General features: G+C 43.6%; 1 protein-coding gene across 12 annotated transcripts in view; it reads left to right on the top strand.

The window, feature by feature from the left end:
* STARD13 (StAR related lipid transfer domain containing 13) overlaps positions 1 to 22744 on the top strand; it is a 550191-nt gene that overhangs the window by 512711 nt on the left and 14736 nt on the right. For all 12 annotated transcript variants that reach the window (XM_073013295.1, XM_007960090.3, XM_073013287.1 and 9 more), the window contains 4 exons: positions 9134 to 10494; positions 11920 to 12093; positions 13230 to 13389; positions 22384 to 22582. In XM_073013295.1, the coding sequence (XP_072869396.1) occupies positions 9134 to 10494; positions 11920 to 12093; positions 13230 to 13389; positions 22384 to 22582 (1894 nt within the window). The remainder of the gene's footprint in view (positions 1 to 9133; positions 10495 to 11919; positions 12094 to 13229; positions 13390 to 22383; positions 22583 to 22744) is intronic.

Below are 22744 nucleotides of genomic sequence, written 5' to 3'. Positions count from 1 at the left end.
CACAGAAGTAGTAGAGGCAGGACTTGAATCCAGGTAATCTGGCACCTGACTGCCCCTCCTCACCCTTCAGAGGTATTCAGAGACAAACTGGAGCCTGGGTGAGCCTCTAGCCCTTGGCCTGAGACCTGCAAGGATCTCATGTTTCCTCAGCAATACATTCAGGTCACTGTGTGGGTTGTTTTTATGAGGTGTGGTTCTTGCTATCTGTACCAAAGTCCACAATTTATTTGTTGTCTTCATGGCAATTGTGTTTAATCTTGTAGATTTTGGTGGGCTGACACAAGGAAGAAAGTGAAAAGTCCACAAGTAGGTGATGACGATGAAGGCTTTTTCATGCCTGGTTAGCCATACACCTTTCTTATACATGAAATGCCACTTCAAAAGCACCGGGAGAAATGGCATCACCCCTACCCTCCCACAATACAGTTTCTAACTGTTTTGCAAAAGAGAAAAGGGATCCTTTAAGGATTCGAGATGACCTTCCCTGCCTCTGTAAGAGTCAGGTGGAGGAGTATTCTCGATTTTAGCTGCACACCTCACTGGAAGACTAACAACCCAGCCTCAAGAGCATTTCAGGAGAAAGGACACCAGCACTTCTGCCGCCCGCAGCTCTGACTCTCCACTCCCGTGGCGTTCCCAGCGGCCCATTCCTGCTTCCAAACAGGCAGGCCCGGCCACGTAGCTCCAGTTAACATCTAAATTTCTATGTGACTATGGATGAGTTGCGTTTTGCAGCTGTGGATTCATGTGGGTTCCTGTTTCCAGTGTAAAGATATGGCCAAACTCCATCTTTTAAAAAAAGCCCTTCTTTATGGAACGTCTGGTTGGCATCTGTCTCTGAGGAATATATAATTTCACTGAAGAATGTTCTCATTTTTAGAAAAAAACAAAAGCCAAACAGCGGAGACTCATCTAAATTAAAAACACCAAGGCACACACAAAGTAGCTTTTCTCAGGAAAATGTTTCTTCCCCATTATTACCTACAAAATTCGCGCTTGCTCCATGATGACATTGAAATCCCCTGATTAAAGTGTTTATGTGATTCGGCTTCTATTCAAAGTAAAAGCCAGAGACTGAAGACTCCAATTAGGCTGTTTATTAAATGAGGAAAGAGAAGGACACATATCCACATGGGACTCTTACCTTTCCTCTTACCTAGGAATATGTCTCAAGAGAGAAAGAGCAGGTTCCAGAGAAGGTTCTGGTTGAAGTTATAGTTTTAATAAGGCTCTCTGAAGTCATGACCAAAGGTGGAAAGCAACACAGAAACCATGACTAATTGCCACCTTGCAGCCAGCACCTCCTGGCCTGGATGCCATCACCATTTCAGAGGCACTGCAGCTGTTGACAAGGGGCCCGGCCCCCACCCCCCCACCCCCATATTTCCCGCTCCCTTGCACACCCCTGCATCTCCTACCAAATGAGACACCTCCTGGCAACTCTAAAGATTAGTCAGATGAGAGAAAGTCCATCATTCACTTGGCTGGAGAGTATTAACAGCCTTGAATTGCAGATAATTCCATGCGAATGTCCTAAAACTGTAGGGTCTTTGAGTTGGAAGGATCTTTGGTCTTATTTTCTAACCTCCCACTCACTCACTGCGATTTGCTTCTTAGAGCATCCCTCTCCCTCACAATTTGCTGAGCCACTGTTTATTAGAAGCTTCTCAACATGATGAGCTCTTCACATGGCAAGGCAATTTATTTTATTCTACAGACTAGAAAGGCCTTCCATATGATAAGCTAGGGGCTGATTCCTTCTAAACTAGCCCATCTGATCCTAGCCTTTTTCCCTGGTGAAGCACAGATATGGATTTCCTCATTCACTCAGTAGCCCTTTAGCTCTGACCTCCAGAACAGGAATCAGCACACTGCTGCTCCTGCTTTCATAAATAAAGTTTTATTGGATCAATAGCTATGCCCATCATTTCACAACAATGGCAGAGCTGAGTAAGTGAGAGAGAGAGACCTTATGGCCCATACATATACCTAAAATATTTATGATATGGCCCTATGCAGAAAATGTTTTCAGACCCTTGCTCAATCTAGAACAGTTTCTCAACTGTCAGTGGTCAATGACTGGTTTTCTTATTTTATTTTTTCCAGTCTGCCACAGACCAAGATACTTTTGTAAAATTCAATACAAATGAATTATTAGAAATATTAATTTTAACAAATTATAGAAAATTCAGTCTTAATGTTTTATTGTTAGGCTCAACTGATACAAAGGTGCATACCGATAAATATAATCAAAACAAATATAACAAGAAATAATGATGCAGGATTTTTCTCAGCCCCACTTCGCCAGCCGGAAACTTCTGTGCCTGGCAGGGGCCTCTACTTCTTTGTTCCTGTCACCCCGCTCTGTGGCCTGTGGCTCCCTGACTGACCCAGCCCTGCCGCTGCTTCTTGGCACCAGCGACAGGAAGGCTACAGCTTACAGCCGCTTTCGACCCCACTTTCAGTGGTCTCAGGTTCTTGTCCCACATCAAAGAAGAATGAGGTTATGGTGACAATTAAAGAGTGAGGAGGGTGGAGAAAAATTGTATTGAGCGACACAGCAGCTCTCAGTGGAGAGGGGATGCAAGAGTGGTCCCGAAGTCAGGTGGTTTTCTCCCCTAGTGTGGCTGGGTCTGGGCTTTTATAGGCTCAGAATGGGGGAGTGCCTGCTGATTGGTTTGTGAGTATGCAAAAAAGCTAAAAGAAAGACACCAATCAAAGGTGGGCATGACAGTGTAAAAAACCAATTCGGGAAAGGTAGGTATATGTAAAATAGATGAAGGGTGAGGATCAATCAGAGGAAAGCATGCCAAATGGGAAGAAAGGTTCTCAATCCAGTCTGTGGATTTGTAGCTTGGCTTTCAGCCTTCAAAGTGGCTTTGACTTGAGGTCAAAGATGGGGTTTCACCAGGAAGCTGCCCCTATTTGCCTAGGCATTTGACTGCCTCCTGCTGCTATCAATAGAAAAGAATTACAAAAACTGTTCAGATTTTTATTGAAAGTGTGTGTATATGTGATTAATACAAAGAATCACAATTGTGCTTATACCATTTTTGTTGTTCATCTGTCATAACTGAACAAAAAGTTTACTTTAAAACAGAAATCCCTCAAATTAAATGCCTGTATGCACACTTTGAAGAAACACTTTGACTGCAAATGTATAAGATATATATAATTTTTTTTTGAGGTAGAGTCTCACTCCGTCACCCAGGCTAGAGTGCAGTGGCGTGAACTCAGCTCACTGCAACCTCTGCCTCCGGGGTTCAAGTGATCTCCTGCCTCAGCCTCCCTAGTAGCTGTTACTACAGGTATGCACCACCATACCAGGCTAATTTCTGTATTTTTAGTAGTGACAGGTTTCACCATGTTGGTCAGGCTGGTCTCAAACTCCTGATCTCAGGTGATCCGCTCACCTCGGCCTTCCAATGTGCTGGGATTACAGGCGTGAGCCACTGTGCCTGGCCATAAAATTTTTAATGTGACAGCAAGTTTCTTCTTTGTTGTCTAAGTTAAGTGGGATTGATAACAATGCTACTCATGGGTAATAATGTATATCTAAACTTCTTTTGTTTGGGTACCAGTCATCGTAGGGAAACCAGTGAAGAAAGGTTTTTTTTAAGGCAAGTTAAAAGTTTAGGGTATTCCTTTTCACTTACAACTTTAGGGTATTCTATTCACCTTTCATTCAAAATGATGTAAGTGATGCTATATTTCCAAAATTCATCTTCAGTTCTTCATCTCTAGCCAGTTCTTATAAAGTTATGAATGTAAATTATCTGTGAAACAATGGATTCTGTATATTATACACTTTGGGTTATGGTAAGCACACTAACCTTGAATTGGCACTGTAAATCAGATCGACCACACACCAGTAGCATGCAGCTGTCACTCATAGGACTCACCGTTTGAATTTTACTACACCCAAACTGGTCTCTACCCTGTTTACTAAGACAAATCCACTGATTGTTAGCTCAGATAGCACAGACTGTTCAAATAGTGGCAAATGGTTTTAATGCTTACTCTAAATTTCTGTGTCTACCTCATTAAAGACCAAGTTTGGGGACCGGCAGCCCCCTGACCACACTCTGAGTAGCACTGTCTAGAGTTCCTCATTTCTAAATCAAGCTATTAGTTCTTTCAATTGTCCAACCCAGGAGATTGTGGTTCTTAGATCCTTGGCCATTCTGATTACTCTTCTCTAGAAACGTACCCCTTAAAATGTGGGGTGCTGAAAAAGAACCCATTGTTCCTGATATATGTGACCAGTGCAGAATGCAGTGGGCACTGACCTTTTGAGTCTTGGGATCTGTGCTCTGGTCATGCATCCTAGGGTTGGTGTCTTTGTTCAGTAGCCATATTACATGGTTAAGTCACATTAAGCTTACATCTGCCAGAGCTCTCAAGTCTATTAATAACAGGAAGGGCTGTTGAACTATGTTCTTTTTATCCTGCACATCCTGTAGTTGATTTTTGAAGTTAGAGTCATTTTATTTGACTTTTATGAAATTATATCTTATTAACAGGTCATCCTTCACTTGTTAAGCTCTATACACTTCTCAATATTGCTATTCTCTAACAATAATAACTAATTTCATCTATCACTTTAGGGTTTATGTGGTGTTTTCACATATAGTCCCATTTGGTTCTGTTGACAAATCATGCTAGACGTGCATTATTATTGTTTTCATTTTATAACAGAAAACTGAGTCTCAAAGAACCCTTAGCATATAGCCTTATACCATCTTTACAGTTTAACAACATGAGTTCCGGCCCATTCAAGTTACTCTTAAAATGGTCATAACCTTGAGACATGCTTCCTTCAGTTATTTACAGTCTTTTAGTCACACGCTGTGGAGGAGTTACTCAACCAGTTACTAACAAAACTCTCTGCAGCAAGCTCGTCCAACCCATGGCTCGTGGGCTATTTGCGGCCCAGGACGGCTTTGGACGTGCCCCAACACAAATTCATAAACTTTCTTAAAACATTATGAAGTTTTTTTGCCATTTTTTTAAGCTCATCAGCTATCATTAGTGTTAGTGTGTTTTATGTGTGGCCCAAGACAATTCTTCTTCCAATATGGCCCAAGGAAACCAAAAGATTGGACACCCCTGTGTAGCATCTAGCTAGTGAGCCGCATTGTCCACAACATGAGAACCTTTTTGTAGTTGTCTTGCTGAAATTCCGATGTTCCGTGTCCCTGGTACGTCCATGGTTTCTGAGACAGGAGAATTAAGTTAGTTTGATGTATCCTTTTCTTTACAAACACATCTGACTCCTAGAGATTTCCATTTTGTGTTTCTAAATAATCACAAGCTATTCATTGTTAACCTCAAAAAAATTATCGAACAGATGAAATCTGATCATCTCTTTTAAACAATCAGTACACTTCCATAAATACCACTGGAGAGTCTGAAATGTGCCTGATGCTCTGCTGGGTCCTGAGTGTGTAAAAAAACCGTAAACTCTACTGCAGTGTGTGTTTTTCATACTGCAGATCATGGCCCCTTGGGAGGTTGTCAAGTGAATTTGGTGGATCACAAACAACATTTAAAAAAATAAAACAGACTAAACTAGACTAAAAAGTATCAGAATACAAACAAACAAGGATAATTACTTAAGTATAACTTTTTTTTGTGCTTTAATATAGTCTATATGCGTGCCCTGAGTTGTGATGGAAAATATATTTTTTGTTGTGTGTCACTATCAAATAGTTTGAAATATCCATCATTAGTGGAAGACACAGACACAGCCATTTCAATACCCTTGGGGACATACCATGGTCCTTGTAGGCACAGGGTGCCGAAGAAGAATGGTCGTTTTTTTTCTTGGTTGCATTTTGTTTTCTATTGCTTTTGTTTTTGTTTGTTTGCTTTGGTTCAAACAACCTGAATACTGCAAAATTTCCCTGAGCTGTTTTGCCTTTTTCCCAGGAGTTTGCCACTTTTTCACATGCCTTAGTTGGGCTGTAAATATTTTCCTTTTGGCCAAAGTGAGTATAATAAGCTCTTAGAGACCAGCAAACAGGGCCAGGCTTACCCTTCCCAGGCCACAGTGCCCAGCTTGGCATGTGTTCTTAACCTAAATAAAGGAGTCCCTATCCAACTAGTATGTGGTGTGCTGGCATCATAACCAGATTTGAGAGAGGTAGTTCGGGCCAACACTAAATGTTGTAGTTACTGTTTTAAAATATCTATATTTTCTTTAAAGTCATATCCTTTTTTTTTTTTTTTTTTTGTCTTCTGAAAAACTGTCTGCTAAAAGGGCTTTTTCACAGTCCTTATTTAATATCAACTTCTCACTAGCTTCCTAAAATGCAGTACAAAAATCCAGTAAGTTCAACATTCAGCCTATCATGGTACCTTGTGTATAAATGACCCTCATATGTCAGTTTTTATTATATCAATCACAGGAATAGAGGGAGTAGAAAGTACTAGTAGGAAAATATATTTTGAGTCATCATTCTGGAATCTTGCCCTTTTTCCACTTGTACAATTACAACTTTCTCAACTCTTTCATCAGAGCTTTATACAAGTTTTTAAAACTCAAAGCTAATTTTTCAGTGTGATCCTCAATGCTGTAGAATTCTTTTCTGTTTCTTTTTGTTTCCTTTTCTTAAGAGACAGAGTCTTGATATGTTGCCCAGGCTGGACTCAAACTCCTGGACTCAAAAGACCCTTCCACCTCAGACTCCCAAGTAGCTGAGATTACAGGCGTGAGCCACTGTATTAGTCCATTTTTCACACTGCTGATGAAGACATACCTGAGACTGGGCAATTTATAAGTAAAAAGAGGTTTAATGGACTCACAGGTTCATACAGGCAGGCCTCACAATCATGGTGGAAGGCGAAAAGTACATCTTACATGGCAGCAGACAAGAGAGAATGAGAGCTGAGCAAAAGGGGTTTCCCCTTATAAAACCATCAGATCTCATGAAACTTATTCACAACCAGAAGAGCAGTATGGGGGAGACCACCCCCCACGATTCAATTATCTCCCACCAAGTCCCTCCCACAACACATCAACACATGGGAATTATGGGAGCTACAACTCAAGATTAGATTTTGGTGGGAACACGACCAAACCATATCAGCCACCGCACCTGACTTCTAAGCCATAGAATTCTTTTCTGTACCTTGGCTTTGTACTTGCTTTCACTTTAAACTTGAATATTCAAGTTTGCCATTTAGTCAAACCTACACAGAAACTAGATTTTGAAGGAATAAACAAAAACAGGAAGATCCCCACAATGATTAACTGTGCATCTGCTTAGGTTTTCTTAAAAACAACACACTGCAAGGTTAAAGGGAGTTAAGGTGGACGCCAGATACATAAAAAGATTGACAAGCAATTGAACTAACACTGAAAGATACAAATAAGCAAATACCTCTCAGTGAGGGACTGCTGAATGCACTACCTTCCTTAATCCCTTCAGCAAACCTATGAGGCAAGACCCACTTCAATCTCATTATAAGCAGCAGAAACTTACTTTAAGTGAATACCTCTCAGTGAGGGACTGCTGAATGCACTACCTTCTTTAATCCCTTCAGCAATCTTCAGCAAACCTATGAGGCAAGACCCACTTCAATCTCATAAGTAGCAGAAACTTACTTTAGAGAGGGTAAGTAGCTTGTGGACAGTCACCTAGCTCTGACACTTGGAACCAGGTCTTTGAACACCCAAGTAGAATAAAATAAATTTAATTCAGTTCCCAAAAAAATAAGCAATTATTATGTCCTTGGCATTGGAGGGGCTATACATATGAATAAATATGTTTATATGAATAATGAAACAGAGAAACACAGGTCCTGCTCTTTTTTTTTTTTTTTTTTTTTTTTGAGATAGGGTCTCACTTTGTTGCTGACGCTGTGGTGCAGTGGTGCCATCACGGCTCGCTGCAGCGGGCCTGGCTCTTGATGACTTTACCTGTAACAACTGAGAGTGGAGGCTCTCAAGCAGAAGGCTTCTAAGCTTAAAAAAAAAAAAAAAAATATGATTCAATTTGGACTACACTGTGGAAAGCTATTTAGATGGGAAAGATGCTGGAGACCGGGCTTCTCCCACATTTTTACTGTAACAGATCCAGAGAGAGGTGGCAAAGGCCTACGCTAAGAGAATGAGAGTGAAATTACGCATGAGGGAACAAATTTGAAAATCAGTTCAGAATTAGGTCTTGGTGACGTGCTTGGTGAGGATGAAGCAGGATCCGATGATTCAGTTTATTTCAAAAGGAAGTGGTAAGCCTGAGTTCAAGGTCTGTGCTGGGCCCAAGGCTATGCAGAGCTAAACTAGGCCATCTTTGGCCTCAGGGAATGCAGATGCTCCTCTCTCAGGGACTACAAATTCAGGCTGAAACCAGACACCTAGAGTCAATGTGTGAGGCACAGAGCGTAAGACAGTGCCAAGCCGCGGGGACCCATTGCAGCCACACCACAGAGGTGTGCGTCCTACCCACGGCATTCTGACTCGGAGTTGCTTCAACAGAAAAAGACTGCTCACACAGAGTAGCCGGATTGGATCACAAATAGTGATCTCCAGAATGGCTCCCTCATCCCTACTTAAAGAAATTCAGTGGGTCATTTTGCTGTTACCTTATCCAGGGAATACACGCTAAGAATCAAGTGCAGAGGACTAAAATAAGGAGTGTTAGCTTTGAGATATACTGACGTTGAGATTCAGAAGAGGCAAGCTGGAAATATGGTCCCTGGGGCTCAGTGAAGAGGTTTCTGGAAAGAAGTAAGTGCCTTTTATGGCAGAGTTGAGTTCCTTTGTGAAAAAGACTGCAGGTGCTTTATATTTAGACTGTCTAGTCTGATGTAATTATACCCTCTTTATAATCAGTCAGGGAAAACTTCTTAGAGAGGAAGGAAGGAAGCATTCAAAACCTCTTTGAAAATGGGAAGGAAGAAAGCTTGGCAAGTTGAGAAGAATCCTCTGGCCACTGGGAGGAAGGGTATGTACAAGACAGTGCAAGTCGTGGAAGGACAGCTTAGAGGTGCCCAAGAAGCTCACACCTGTGCTGGGAGTACAGAGGGAAGGGAGGTGGAGGACCGCCCAGGGCTGCCCTCAGCGCACCCAGAGTTCCTGGCTCAGCCACACTGTCTGCTAATGAGCATTTTCCTTGGTGTTCTGTAGGGTGACGACTCCGATGAGGAAGATCTTTGTATCAGCAACAAATGGACTTTCCAAAGAACCAGTCGCAGGTGGTCTCGTGTGGACGACCTCTACACGCTGCTCCCTCGAGGAGACAGAAGTGGGTCACCGGGAGGCACGGGGATGAGGAACACGACCAGCAGTGAGAGCGTCCTCACAGACCTGAGCGAGCCTGAAGTCTGCTCTATCCACAGCGAAAGCAGCGGAGGCAGCGACAGCCGCAGCCAGCCGGGCCAGTGCTGTGCAGACAGCCCGGTCATGCTGGATGCCCCACTGGTCGTCAGCAGCCTCCCGCAGCCCCCCAGAGATGTCCTCAGCCACCCCTTCCACCCCAAGAATGAGAAGCCCACAAGGGCTAGGGCCAAATCATTTCTGAAACGCATGGAAACACTCCGAGGGAAGGGAGCCCACGGGAGGCACAAGGGGTCAGGGCGGACAGGTGGCCTGGTGATCAGCGGGCCCATGTTGCAGCAGGAGCCAGAGTCCTTTAAGGCCATGCAGTGCATCCAAATACCAAATGGAGATCTCCAGAATTCACCGCCACCTGCCTGCAGAAAAGGGCTCCCATGCTCCGGCAAGTCGAGTGGCGAGAGCAGCCCATCGGAGCACAGCAGCAGCGGCGTCAGCACACCCTGCCTGAAGGAACGCAAGTGCCACGAGGCCAACAAGCGTGGAGGCATGTACTTGGAGGACCTGGATGTGCTGGCAGGGACAGCACTGCAGGATGCAGGGGACCAAAGCCGTATGCATGAGTTTCACTCCCAAGAGAATTTGGTGGTGCATATTCCCAAGGATCACAAACCAGGAACATTCCCCAAGGCACTTTCTATTGAAAGCCTGTCTCCCACAGATAGTAGCAATGGGGTTAACTGGAGGACCGGTAGCATCTCCCTGGGCAGAGAGCAGGTCCCTGGTGCCAGGGAGCCCCGGCTCATGGCGTCCTGCCACAGAGCCAGCCGAGTCAGTATCTATGACAATGTCCCTGGCTCTCATCTGTATGCCAGCACAGGAGATCTTTTGGACTTGGAGAAAGATGACCTTTTCCCTCACTTGGATGACATTCTGCAGCATGTCAATGGGCTCCAGGAGGTAGTGGATGACTGGTCCAAAGATGTCTTACCTGAACTGCAAACTCACAATACGTTGGTTGGGGAGCCTGGCTTATCCCCCTTTCCGTCTCCTAATCAGATCACCTTAGATTTTGAAGGTAACTCTGTCTCAGAAGGTCGGACGACACCCAGTGATGTGGAAAGAGATGTAACATCTCTTAATGAATCTGAGCCTCCTGGGGTCAGAGACAGGAGGGATTCTGGTGTAGGGGCCTCTCTGACCAGGCCAAACAGGTAGGTGGCATGCATTTGTGAAATGATTTTTTGTCCATTTTATAGTAATTGTGTTCTGTTTATTTCTTTAACAAACATATACAGAGTACTTACTAAATGCCTGACTATGTTCTAAGTGATGTATGTGATAAGGAATTCTTTGAACAGAAGTATGACTTCTGCACAGGTATCATGGTGATTGAATCCATGTTAACTCATATTTATTTGTGTTTATCTTTTATTTTGATCTTAGTTTTATCCAAAAATATGTTGAGCTTCTTATATGCAAAGCATTATACCGGGCACCACATGCAGGGAATCCTGGATAACCAAGACCCAGTTCCTAGGCACCGACTCTTCCCCTGACCTTCCTGTGATGCATTCATCAAGATGTATCTTCCCCAAATTTTGCACTTTTTTTCCTCCTATAAGAAATCTCTGAGGTCTAAGATGTGTACTCTGTAAGTCTGTTTTTGCTTGAAAGTGCCAATTACAAAGTACATAAAAGCTGACTTACAAAGACCGTTTCAGAAGCACCCTAGAAAAATGGCCCTGGGAGGTCCAAACTGGTAGAAACAATAGCACTGTGTGTGCTGCTGGGTTTCTGGTTGAGACAGGGGTGTATCTTGGGGCTCAGCGATGTGTCACCATCTTTACCTTTCATCTTCAGGCTCCATCTCAATACTGAGCAAGAGTTAGAGTGTAGACACATGGAAGACAATAAGAACATTTTCTGCAGCCCTAGACATTCGACAGCTCTCTCTGTCTCTTTCTCTTGCTCTGTCTCTCTCTCTCTCTCTCTCTCTCTCGCTCCCTGTCTATATCTCTCTCTCTTTTTGTCTATATCGCTCTACCTGTCTGTCCTCTCTGTCTATATTGCACCGTCTGTCTTCCCTCTCTCTGTCTCTCTGTCTCTTGCTCTCTCTCTGTCTATATCTTTCTATCTCTGTCTGTCTCTCCATCCTCTGCCTCTGTCTCTCTCTATTTTTCTGTCTCATCTCTCCATCTCTCCATCTATGTCTGTCTCTGTCTTTTCTATCTCTCTGTCTGCTCTCTCTGCTTCTGTCTATATCTCCCTGTCTCCATCTCTTTCCTCTCTTTCTGTTTCTCTTTCTCTTTAACACACACACACACACACACACACACACACACACTGTCTCAGCTGCTCTCAACATGAACAAATTTGGAATAAAAAACCTAGTATTTCCTCTATCACTTGTTTAAACCCCCTAATAAAACAGATAAGACTTTTTCCAGACTTATCCAAATTGGACAAATCATGTCCTGTGTTTATTCTGCACACTTGTGTCTTCTGTTCCATTTGCATTGCAATTCTCTTCGCTCGGACGCTATCTTGATTAGCTTCATGTACATTGGTGATGTCCCGTGTTTCCCACTACGAAGTCCACTTTGTGACTGGCTTCTGTGATGGTCTCTCTGGTAAAGGCGACTCCGATGGAACAGTTTCCAGCTGTCTCACCAGCCCCGGCCAGCCCCAGCATCGCCCCACATCAGCAGCCAGACGGCCAGCCAGCTGAGCCTGCTCCAGCGCTTCTCGCTGCTTCGCCTCACGGCCATCATGGAGAAGCACTCCATGTCCAACAAGCACGGCTGGACATGGTGCGTAGCACGTTCACCTAGGAGGGGATCCTTGGCTCTGGAGCTAAGTGGGTGATTGCAAAAGCTTCCACGTTTACTTTCTGAATTCTGAAGAACCCATTCATTGCCTTCACTGATGATCTCCTGGACGTAAGGCATGAGCTTTGCCGTAGCCTCCATGTGACAGAGCCCACAGGAAACGTTGCTCTATTTGTAGCTCTCAGTTGGTTTCCAGGGAAGGCAGTCAGGCTCCAAGAAAGGAAAAAAAAGACAAGTAAAGGGTGATTAATTGTGAACAGAGGAAATAAAAATAAACTTGCCATAAAATAATCCTGGCAGTTTGCACACAAACAGCTGTCACTTGTACCTTCTGGCCTGATGCAAAGCTTACCACTTAGAGCCTTGATTCATTCAAAGAGCATTTAATTCTTCAGATACATTTCTGCTTTTATTTCACTGGCAAATAAAAACAAGAATATGCAGTAAACCTTGTAATAAGGAATTGACAGAAGCATATGTTAGAACTTGAATGTGGGCCTATTATAGATGATTTGGTGGATTTGAAAAAATACAAAATGTATCAGTAATTGTTCTATGTTTTATAATATGCATATTAAAAAATCAGTGGTGTGTTTATAAAATATTTTAGAAGGTTATAAATTCATGGCCAAATCAATATATGCTTGTGTATTAAAATGTCCTTTAAAAACTGCAGCTGGCTCTAGAAAAGTAAGGATAGAGCCAAGAAATATTGTTCTTCTTTTCTCCCTTCCTTTTCCTCCAGCCCCAGCCATATTTCTTCTTCCTCTTGTAATTTTTAAATTTGTTTTGTTTTGTTGGGGACTTTTAAGTGTTCAGCACTTGAGAGATGAGTCTATCACAATTAAATTGGAAAGTTGTCCACTTGACCTGAAAACAGAGCTACAGATACATTCTGGTAACGTGACTCATGCTGTTTAGTAGTTAGAGATAGCATGCAGGCAAGGGCCACACAGAGCACGGCTGTGTCCTGTGATTAATGCAGAGAGAATGCTGAATTCGCCCGGCGTCTGTTGGGTATTCCAACAAAAGCTTGGCCTCCCTCATGCTTGCTTCCAGAGCCTCTCCCCACAGTGTGCCCCAGGAGGCTTGCATGACCTGGTTTCTGTAAATTCTAGGTCAGTTCCAAAGTTCATGAAGAGGATGAAAGTTCCCGACTACAAAGACAAGGCTGTCTTTGGCGTTCCTCTCATAGTCCACGTCCAAAGAACGGGACAGCCCCTGCCTCAGAGTATTCAGCAAGCACTGAGATATCTACGCAACAACTGCCTCGATCAGGTAGGGCTGTAACCCCCCTGCTCCTGCCCCACCACCCCCAACCATGGGATTAGATTGATGGGATGTCAGACTGAGTCAGATCTGCCCAGTATCAGGCAAGACATGCCTCACCAAAAATAAAAGGCATTGTGACCTTTATGTGGTAATATTGAATTTGAACAAGCCACATCCTATTTGAGGATGTTTCCTCATTGGCAACTTAAATGATGACCTGGAGTGACTGCGGAAAGTTGATGTTAATAGTTTGTTCCTGTGATATCTACTTTGCAATCCTTAAAAACTGGAGTTAAGCTATGGACTGCATTTCCTTTGTAACTATTATTTCAGTGCCACCATTGATGTCCCAGTGTTCTTTTATCCCTGTTACATTATTTTTGAAAAAGAATTAGGTTTTTCATGCCTCCTTGTATTAATTCTTTTTTTTTTTTCCTTTGAAGCAGCATCATGACCAGGAAAACTTAAAGACAGATTTATTTACATCTTTTAAAAATGTGCAAGTAAAATATGAACAAAAGTATCAACTAAGTCAAATATCCCCTCATTTTATAGAGTTGATTCAAAGCTCAAGCTAAACAAAATACTCAAAGATCATTTTCTGCCTCCAGGACTTCTGGGGCCCACCATAATGGTGGACTGTGATTAAATCCAGAGTGCAGTCCGTCCTGTAGTTTACAAAACAAAGCCTTTGCTCCTCCAAATTAACACCCATTAGCTTCTTAGACATTCTGTCCAAAATAAAAGTTGTGTTCTTAATTGGTAAATTGCAACCCTGAATAGTGGGTATATTTCCAGGCAGCTATTCTGTAATAGTCTCTGTTCATCATACTTTTTGATGCCATGCAGAGAATCTGTACCAACCTAAGATGATTGTGCTTTTTACTGATTTACCCTGGACCTTGGGCTCAGTGGGCAGGAATGAGCTCAGCTACATGAACTTAAAGATCCTGGCTAGTGATGCTTGTAGAGACTCCAATACTGAGACCACACTTAGAATCAGGCTGGTCTCGTGGTGAACCAGAAATCAATTTTCACTACAGAAAAACAGAATTAACTTCTTCATTTGAAGTTGTCTTTGACTGAACTGAATGTGTGATGCTCTTTGTCCTTCCTCACTTTTCATTTAGAAAATCTGCACATAATATTTTTCCATATTTGGATGTCATCGTGGAGGGTGGGATGGCTGTTGTCGTTGTTGCGATGATGGCTGTTTAGTTTTGAGAAATGGCCTCAATAGCTTGCCTCTTATTCCCCAGCAATAAGGTTGACAGGCTCCTTTGCTAGGGTCCTCTTCTTTGGCAGATGCCCCAACATGAATTGACTTGTGAATCACGCCCCAATAGAGTCAGCCAACTAATCTGGTCACTTAAGCATACATTTTAATTTATTTTTAATCTTAGAGGTTTTACTAAGAATACCCATTATTCACAGTTAATGTCCTAAAGGTGTTTTACTGAGATAAGTTTTTAAAGAGGTGGGCTCTGGTGAATATTTGGGAAAGCCCACTCTGGTCTCTATTCCAATGCTAAAAGCATTGCAACCTTGTCATTTGGCATAGAACTTTGTGGCCTCAATTGTACATTTGTTGTTGGTTTGTGGGTATAGACCCAAGATGGTATTTTGTTAAGACACACGTTTTTCCAAGCATCTCACTTTCTCTAAGGGTATGTATCGAACTCACCTCCCTGTTGGTGCTCTTAGAGACTGTGGCTTTGCCCTTCTCCAAGCACAGAGAATATTTTGCTCCAAGAGCATGGCCAGCTAATGCTCATCAACAAAAGCTCCGTTAAGAGAAAACAGTGTTCAGGAATGCCCAAAGGAAGTGCAACCTATCTGTGTCACTAGTTCAATAAAAATAACCTGTCTTGAGTGCCTGGCATGTTTCAAGCAATTTTATTACGTGTTCTGCATTAATTGCCTCATTTAGTCCCACATCCACCCTTGAATGGTGTTATCCCGGGTTCATTATGGTGGAACCAACACTTGCTTGCAAGTCTGACTCCAGAGTCCAAGTTCCTAACCACTGCACTCTGCGGTTGCTTATCATTAATGGCTTTTCCCCCGTGGACTTCGCGGTGATGCCATCTCTAGCATTGAGGAGTGACCCTGTACAACTCATGGATGAATGAATTCACTGTCAAGATTTTGTAGTCGATGTTGGTCGTTAAGTCACGTAATGTGCTTTCTGTGAGAAGGGGAGAAAAAACTTTTTCCTCTGGCTGCGGCATCTGAAAGCATTGTGTTTCTTTTGGACAACTGGCCTGTTTTTTAATACTGTGGACACCAAACTCATTCATTTGGGTGTGTTTTCCTCACTGTATTGGCTGCTAGAAAGCCTGGAGCCAAATATGTGTTCTGTCTGTAGTAAAATCTATGTAATTTTTGGCATTAATTTTATGCAGCAATCTTATTCCTAGTTTCATCCACCCTTTTCTGTCTTTATTTCCTTTTGCTGTAATTTTCTTATGTTTTATCTTTAATTTAATTGTATCTTATTATATTTTATAGATTACTGTAAGCCCCCTTAAATTTTTTCTTGAACAAGAGTGGCTATAAATAAATGAAATGTAATTCCACTATTCCATTCAGCGCTGAGTCTTTAGTGTAGGCAATAAACCATTCCTGCCCCCTGTAGCTTCTGAATAATGTGTAGTGCCAGTATCACTGCTGTTAGTGGGGCCAGTCTCTCTTTGGAAGCAAAAGTCTTATCAGTAGAGAGAAAGACAGGGCACCAAAACCTCTTCCACCCCTGTGTCCATCTCAGGTCCATGTTTTAAATCTGGGAGAATGCCAAGATGAAAACCAGGGTGCCGGCAAAGCCTTGGAGGAAGAAGACTCGTTTCAAGACATGGATAGTGAGTCAAAACGTAATGAAAATGAATAGAGCCACGTATCTCTTGCGTCAGTCACATGGGAGAATCCGTAGGACATCGAAGGGACTTTCACCACAGCCAGTCACCACCTGATAACGCGCCCAGTCCTGGCAGGGCTTCCAGCCGTGGAACGTCCCTCCCTTTCCTTGTCATGCGGTGTGGGAAGCACGCAGAGACCACCCCTCTGGCTCCAGTGAAAAAGGAAGGTGGTAATAGGGAGGAAAAGGGAGAAATAGAGAAACTAAGGAATCAAAACCTGGCTGTTCCGGAGATTTCAGAGCAAGCAAGAGCTAATAAAAGCGAATCAATCAGAAAAGCGAGGGGAAAGAGTGAAAAGGAAGGAGAGCGACACCAAACAAAATGTTCTTGCTTTGCCAACAGCACCTCCGCGGAATTGAAAAGATTCCAGTCTGCCCAAGGCCTTGAGAACCCAAGCCTCAAAGCTGCAGAAGATGGGAACATCCACAAATATCCCCCTTGTACGCCACGTTTTAATAGGAAGCACCACCCCACACTCTCCCAGGGAATTGCCCTGAGTCTCAGGGAGGAGGCTCCCTGCAGCGCGTTGGCCGCTTCTCCCCGTGCTAAGCACTCTCCTCGCATATAAGCACTCATTGCAGGTGACCCTGCCCCACAGAGCCTGAAACATTGCCAGCCTTTCCCGCTTTCCACACTCCCGCATGCACAGCAGTTTCTACATGATGCAACAGAGTGTTCATGTTTGCCCTTGCAGCTGGCTGTGGGTGAGATGAGGAAGTTTAGCCTTCAATTATGAACCATTTGTATTCAGACATAGTAATGTGTGAGAGGAGCCTTGCTTTGTTGTCTGAGCTTTTATTTCTGCCCTAAATCAACTGTGCACAGGATAGGTTATACCTATTCCTGATGAATACGAAGTCACTGCAGTGAGAGGCTGAACCTACAATGCTCAAAATAAGAATCTGCCGCATACTCTTCTTACGAATCTTTCTCTTTCTGAAGAAAACCAACCTTCCTTCATTAGCGGAGCACATTTCTAAAGAAGAGGAAATGGAAGTCCTGATAAACATCATTAAGTCTCGAAAAAGATTAGCATAAACAGGATGCCAAGAGGGAGATTTAATATTATTCAGATGGAATTTGAATTCTAATGCACCACTCATGCTCAGCCTCTCCTCCTAATAGAGCAGTAAGTTTTAAAAGCCTAATCATGCTGGGAAGACTTGGTACTCAGTACAAGTGTCCCTGGCCCCACTGCCTGTTTGTCACTTTGCCTGTTGCCTGCCTCAGATAAAGTAAGCAGTGCTCTGGGGCTATCCAGTGAAATTACCCTTGAGTCCTCCCTTTTTTTTTTTTCTTTTTTGAGATGGTGTCTCGCTCTGGCACCCAGGCTGGAGTGCAGTAGCACGATCTCAGCTCACTGCAATTCCACCTCCCGGGTTCAAGTGATTCTCCTGCCTCAGCCTCCCTAGTAGCTGGGGTTTACAGGCATGCACCACCATACCCAACTAATTTTTGTATTTTTAATAGAGATAGGGTTTCACCATGTTGGCCAGGCTGGTCTCGAACTCCTGACCTCAGGTGATCCACCTGCCTAGGCCCCCACTAAGTGCTGGGATTACAGGCGTGAGCTACCGTGTCCAGCTGAGTCCTTGCTTTCTCATAGCTAGGTTTTTAGGTGAAAGACAAAAGAGAGAGGACAGGAAAACTAGACCAAGGGGACACTCATCACTCCCCTTTTATCTTCAAAAGAAGCGAGAGATCACATACAGGAGAGATGCTTATACAATGAACTCTGCATTGCTGACGGCCGCTCTCCCCTTTCTCAAGAGGGTGGCTGGGCTGAGCTTTAACAGTAGATGACAGCAGGACCTGTTACACCATTTGTGGGACCAGTGAAAAGAGAAAATGTGGGATCGCTTGTTCATAAATCATTGAGAATTTCAAAACCAAGACAGCAGAGCGTTAAACTCAGTGTGTGAGACTCTGTGTGACAGTCCAGGCTGCCTGCCTATGGGTGACACACAAAAGTGAAGGAAAAACATTATACCCTCCTGGGATCTTCCTCATAACGAAGCCGAGGGAGCTGGGGCAGTTGCCTGCCACCCACTCTGGTCAGAAGGATGAGCAACAGGGAAGGCATGGTGGCTCACACTTATAATCCCAACATTTTGGGAGGCTGAGGCGGGCAGATCACCTGAGGTCAGGAGTTTGAGACCAGCCTGGCCAACATGGTGAAACACCATCTCTGCTAAAAAATACAAAAAGTAGGCCAGGCGTGGCAGCTCACACCTGTAATCCCAGTACTTTGGGAGGCCGAGGTGGGTGAATCACCTGAGGTCAAGAGTTCTAGACTAGCCTGGCCAACACGGTAAAAGTCTGTCTCTACTAAAAATACAAAAATTAGCCAGGTGTGGTGGTGGGTGCCTGTAATCCCAGCTACTCAGGGGACTGAGGCAGGAGAATTGCTTGAACCTGGGAAGCAGAGGTTGCAGTAAGCTGAGATCACGCCATCGCACTGCAGCCTGGGGGACAAGAGCGAGACTTCATCTCAAAAAAAAAAAAAAGCTGGGCGTGGTGCACACCTATAATCCTAGCTACTCGGGAGGCTGTGGCAGGAGAATCACTTGAACCCAGGAGATGGAGGTTGTGGTGAGCTGAGATCATGCCACTGCACTCCAGCTCTGGTAGATAGAGTGAGACTCTGTCTCAAAAAAAAAAAAAAAAAAAAAAAAAGAAAAAGAATTTCTTTGGTTCTCTTTTTTATGTGGAAAACTATATCTTGTGAAAAATTCAGATCAAATCCTTGCTTTGGAAACTTTTTTTTTTTTTTTGAGATGGAGTCTGGCTCTGTTGCCAGGCTGGAGTGCAGTGGCGCAATCTCAGCTCACTGCAACCTCTGCCTCCCAGGTTCAGGAGAGTCTCCCACCTCAGCCTCCCGAGTAGCTGGGATTACAGGCACCCACCACCACACCCAGCTAGTGTTTATATTTTTAGTAGAGATGGGGTTTCACCATGTTGGCCAGGCTGGTCTCAAACTCCTGACCTCAGACAGTCCAACCACCTCGGCCTCCCAAAGTGCTGGGATCACAGGCGTGAGCCGCCGTGCTCGGCCAAAACTTTCTGAAGAAGAAATGATTATTGGAAACCACTCGTTGCCATCACTGTGTTTTTCTATGAGGATGGAAAGGGGAAGCTCTTCCTCTGGTCTCAGGATCTCTCTATGCCTTAGAAAGACCATCTTCTACTCACTGTGCCCAGCGGCTTTCCACAGCGACCACTAGAAGCCCCATCCCAAAATGGCTTAAATGACAGGAAATTCATGGTCTCACAAAACACAAATGAAAAGTCAGGAAATAGGCCAGGCATGGTGGCTCACACCTGTAATGTCAGCACTTTGGGAGGCCGAGGTGGGTGAATCACTTGAGGTCAGGAGTTCGAGACCAGCCTAGCCAACGTGGTGAAACCCTGTCTCTACTAAAAAGTACAAAAATTAGCTGGGTGTGATGGCGGGCACCTGTAATCCCAGCTACTTAGCAGGCTGAGGCAGGAGAATCACTTAAATGCACCACCACACTCCAGCCTGGGTATCAGAGCCAGACTCCGTCTCAAAAAAAAAAAAAAAAAAAAAAAAAGTCAGGAAATAGAATAGTTCCGGGATTAGCTCAATCATCAGTTCATCATTAGCTTTGAAGAGAGGTTCTTTCCATCTTTCCCTTTTGCCATCTTCAGCTACTACAACTGGAATCTGATTTGAGACCACCTTTTCTTTATTAGGTTTACAAAAGAAAATTTTCCTGCTGTACTTCCAACAAAAATCCACAGAAACCAAAATATATACATATGTCTGTATTTCCCGTGTGCCCTAGAAGACAGACAAGGGCAGGGCAGGAAGGTTATTGTCAGAATTTGAGGCAGCACAAATAAATCCCTGACAACCCTCTGGACATCCTAAGATCTCAGTCAGAACAAGCAGTTCAGAGCCCGCAGCTGGAGAGCTCCAGACATGTCCAAAATAATGAAAATAACAGTATTTGCTGAAACGAGAAAGAAACTTGGAAACCGAACAATACAAAGATAGCATCTCTGGATGTGTGTGTGCACGCACAAGAGTGTGTGCTCAGAAACAGCCCGCAAGACATGGTGGACAAAAGAGGAACGTGCCCGACAATTTAAACAAACACTGTCTGCTTTCTTCTTTTTATAGATCCTGATCGATATTTCTCTGCGGTTAAAAAATAGGAATTCTTCTCAAATGGAATAAGACCTGCTCATATGAGGATAAATATTTGTGAGTCACACCGAAGTATTTACCTTCAGGGCATCTCGATTCTGAGAACTCGTGCAGCACAACCAGCCCTGTGGTGTGCACAGTCCTGGGCCTCCTTCCAAAATCAGAAAAGCAGAAGATGTAAACAAGTCGGAGATGGATCTCACCCCAATAATCACTCACCTGACATCTTGAATTTTTTTCTCTTTTGACAGTACATGCTTTCTTTCCATGCCCTTTGATGAAATTTGGAGTCATTGCCAGTTGAAGGAAGATAAATATTGTCTAGATTCTTCGTGGCGAGTCATCTAAGTATGGCAAAATTGGGCATTTTCTAGACATTCCAAACTTTAAGAATAAAAAAGAAAGTAATTCACATTTTAAGTGATGATATTATCAGGCTGAATATCCTGATGTGTGGGATTAGAGCAATAAGCCTTGGAATGCAAAGAAATATTACTAAGAATTCTGTTTTTATGGCCACAAAAAGTAGCAGTGTATAATTTCCTCCGTGATCCATTCAGCTGACATACACAAAAACCTGAGTATGCTCTAATGGCTTGGAATCCTTCCCTTGCTGTTACCACAATTTTAAAAAAATGAGGGCTCCTCTCCATTTGTTGCAGAAATCAGGACAGCCTTTGTTAGATACCAAACTCGGGTGGAGGCCGGCCTGGCACACAGAGTGATCAGTAAGGTGGCCTATATTAGACATTCCTACAGGTATAGGGAGGCAGATCAGTGACTGACACTAGTGTCCACTGTCTACCTGACCAGCAACTCAGGAAGGTTCTACCTTGCTTTGCACAAGTGGGCCAACCCTTGAGCCACTGGGGAATGAGAGCTGTGGAAATTGAGGGTTGAAGCAAATCAACTCCCTATAGGCATTTAAAAAATAGCAGACATGTTATTTCCCTATAAGCCAGGGTGCGCAGAAAAGTTCAGTTCCTTTTTGGATGGAGGCTAAGTCCAGCACAGGAAGTTCCTCTAGAGGGCCTAGAGCTTAACCTGCCCAACCATTGCAGGGTCTTCATTCTTGCCGGGCTCTGCTCTGCCTCGGTCATTCTCATTAGGGCCACTCTGTCCTTGATGCCTTAATGTTCCATTTATTTATCAAGTAAGAGAGGAGCCTGGGCTCTAAGATGAAAAAGGCATGATATGACATTATCTTGAGGTTTGAAGAAAAAGCCACGCAGGACTCATTCTCACTAGAGCCATAGCTTATAGCATAAAAACAAACAGGTAGAAAAGTAAGTAACAAGAATTCCAAAGAAGAAAAAGTAAATAAATCCCTTAAATCAAAATATGTACTTAGGATATTATTCTGTTTCATGAACATATTCCCGTAAAACTCTCCCCTGCAGGGCACTGGATATGGCTGTTTATCTGGGATTCTTTCATCCACCACCCACATAGTTTTCACCAAACCTCCCATTGACCAAACTTTCTCAAAACCCCCATGGCAATGTAAACCCTAGAGGGCAGGGAATTTTATCTGCTCTGTTCACTAATGACACCTAGGAACTCTAAGCATGCCTGATACACAGTGGTTACTTAATCACTACTTGTTGAATAAATGAATAAAATAATAATAACATCTGCAGTGTGATAAGATGTAATAGGTCACAGAGCACATGCACATCTGTTTCCTCACTTACTCTCCACAGTAATCCTGTGCGGTGGGGTTTTATTCTCATCTTCATTTCATAGGAGAAGAAGACAGTGTTCGGCTACTGCCTAAAGTAGCTATACTAACAGTTCAGCATGTACTGATTGGGAGGCAATTCCAGCTCATCCAGTTCCCATCCCATGCTTCCTCCTCCTCCTTACAACCAAGTGTGGCCTGGCTGACACATCCCTATGGCTTCGTTTCAGGTGGGTCTTTTTCGCAAGTCAGGAGTGAAGTCTCGAATCCATGCCCTACGCCAAATGAATGAGAACTTCCCTGAGAACGTCAACTATGAAGACCAGTCTGCTTATGACGTGGCGGATATGGTGAAACAGTTCTTCCGGGACCTCCCTGAGCCTCTTTTCACCAACAAGCTCAGCGAGACCTTCCTCCACATCTATCAGTGTAAGTGGAAATAATGAGATTGGTGTTCTCGTGGGCATCCTTCCACTGTAACGAAAATAATTCCCTATAGATTGAGTTTTAATTATACGAATAACACATCAATCCATAAAGATGAAAGTAATCCTGTTCTCCTCTACAGAAGTAACTTTTGCTCAAAGTTTG

This window comes from Chlorocebus sabaeus, chromosome 3 (assembly GCF_047675955.1).
Source record: "Chlorocebus sabaeus isolate Y175 chromosome 3, mChlSab1.0.hap1, whole genome shotgun sequence".
In the NCBI taxonomy this organism is placed as follows: Eukaryota; Metazoa; Chordata; class Mammalia; order Primates; family Cercopithecidae; genus Chlorocebus; species Chlorocebus sabaeus.
The sequence above is the reverse complement of the archived record's forward strand: the minus strand, read 5'-3'. Positions and strand labels throughout refer to the sequence as shown.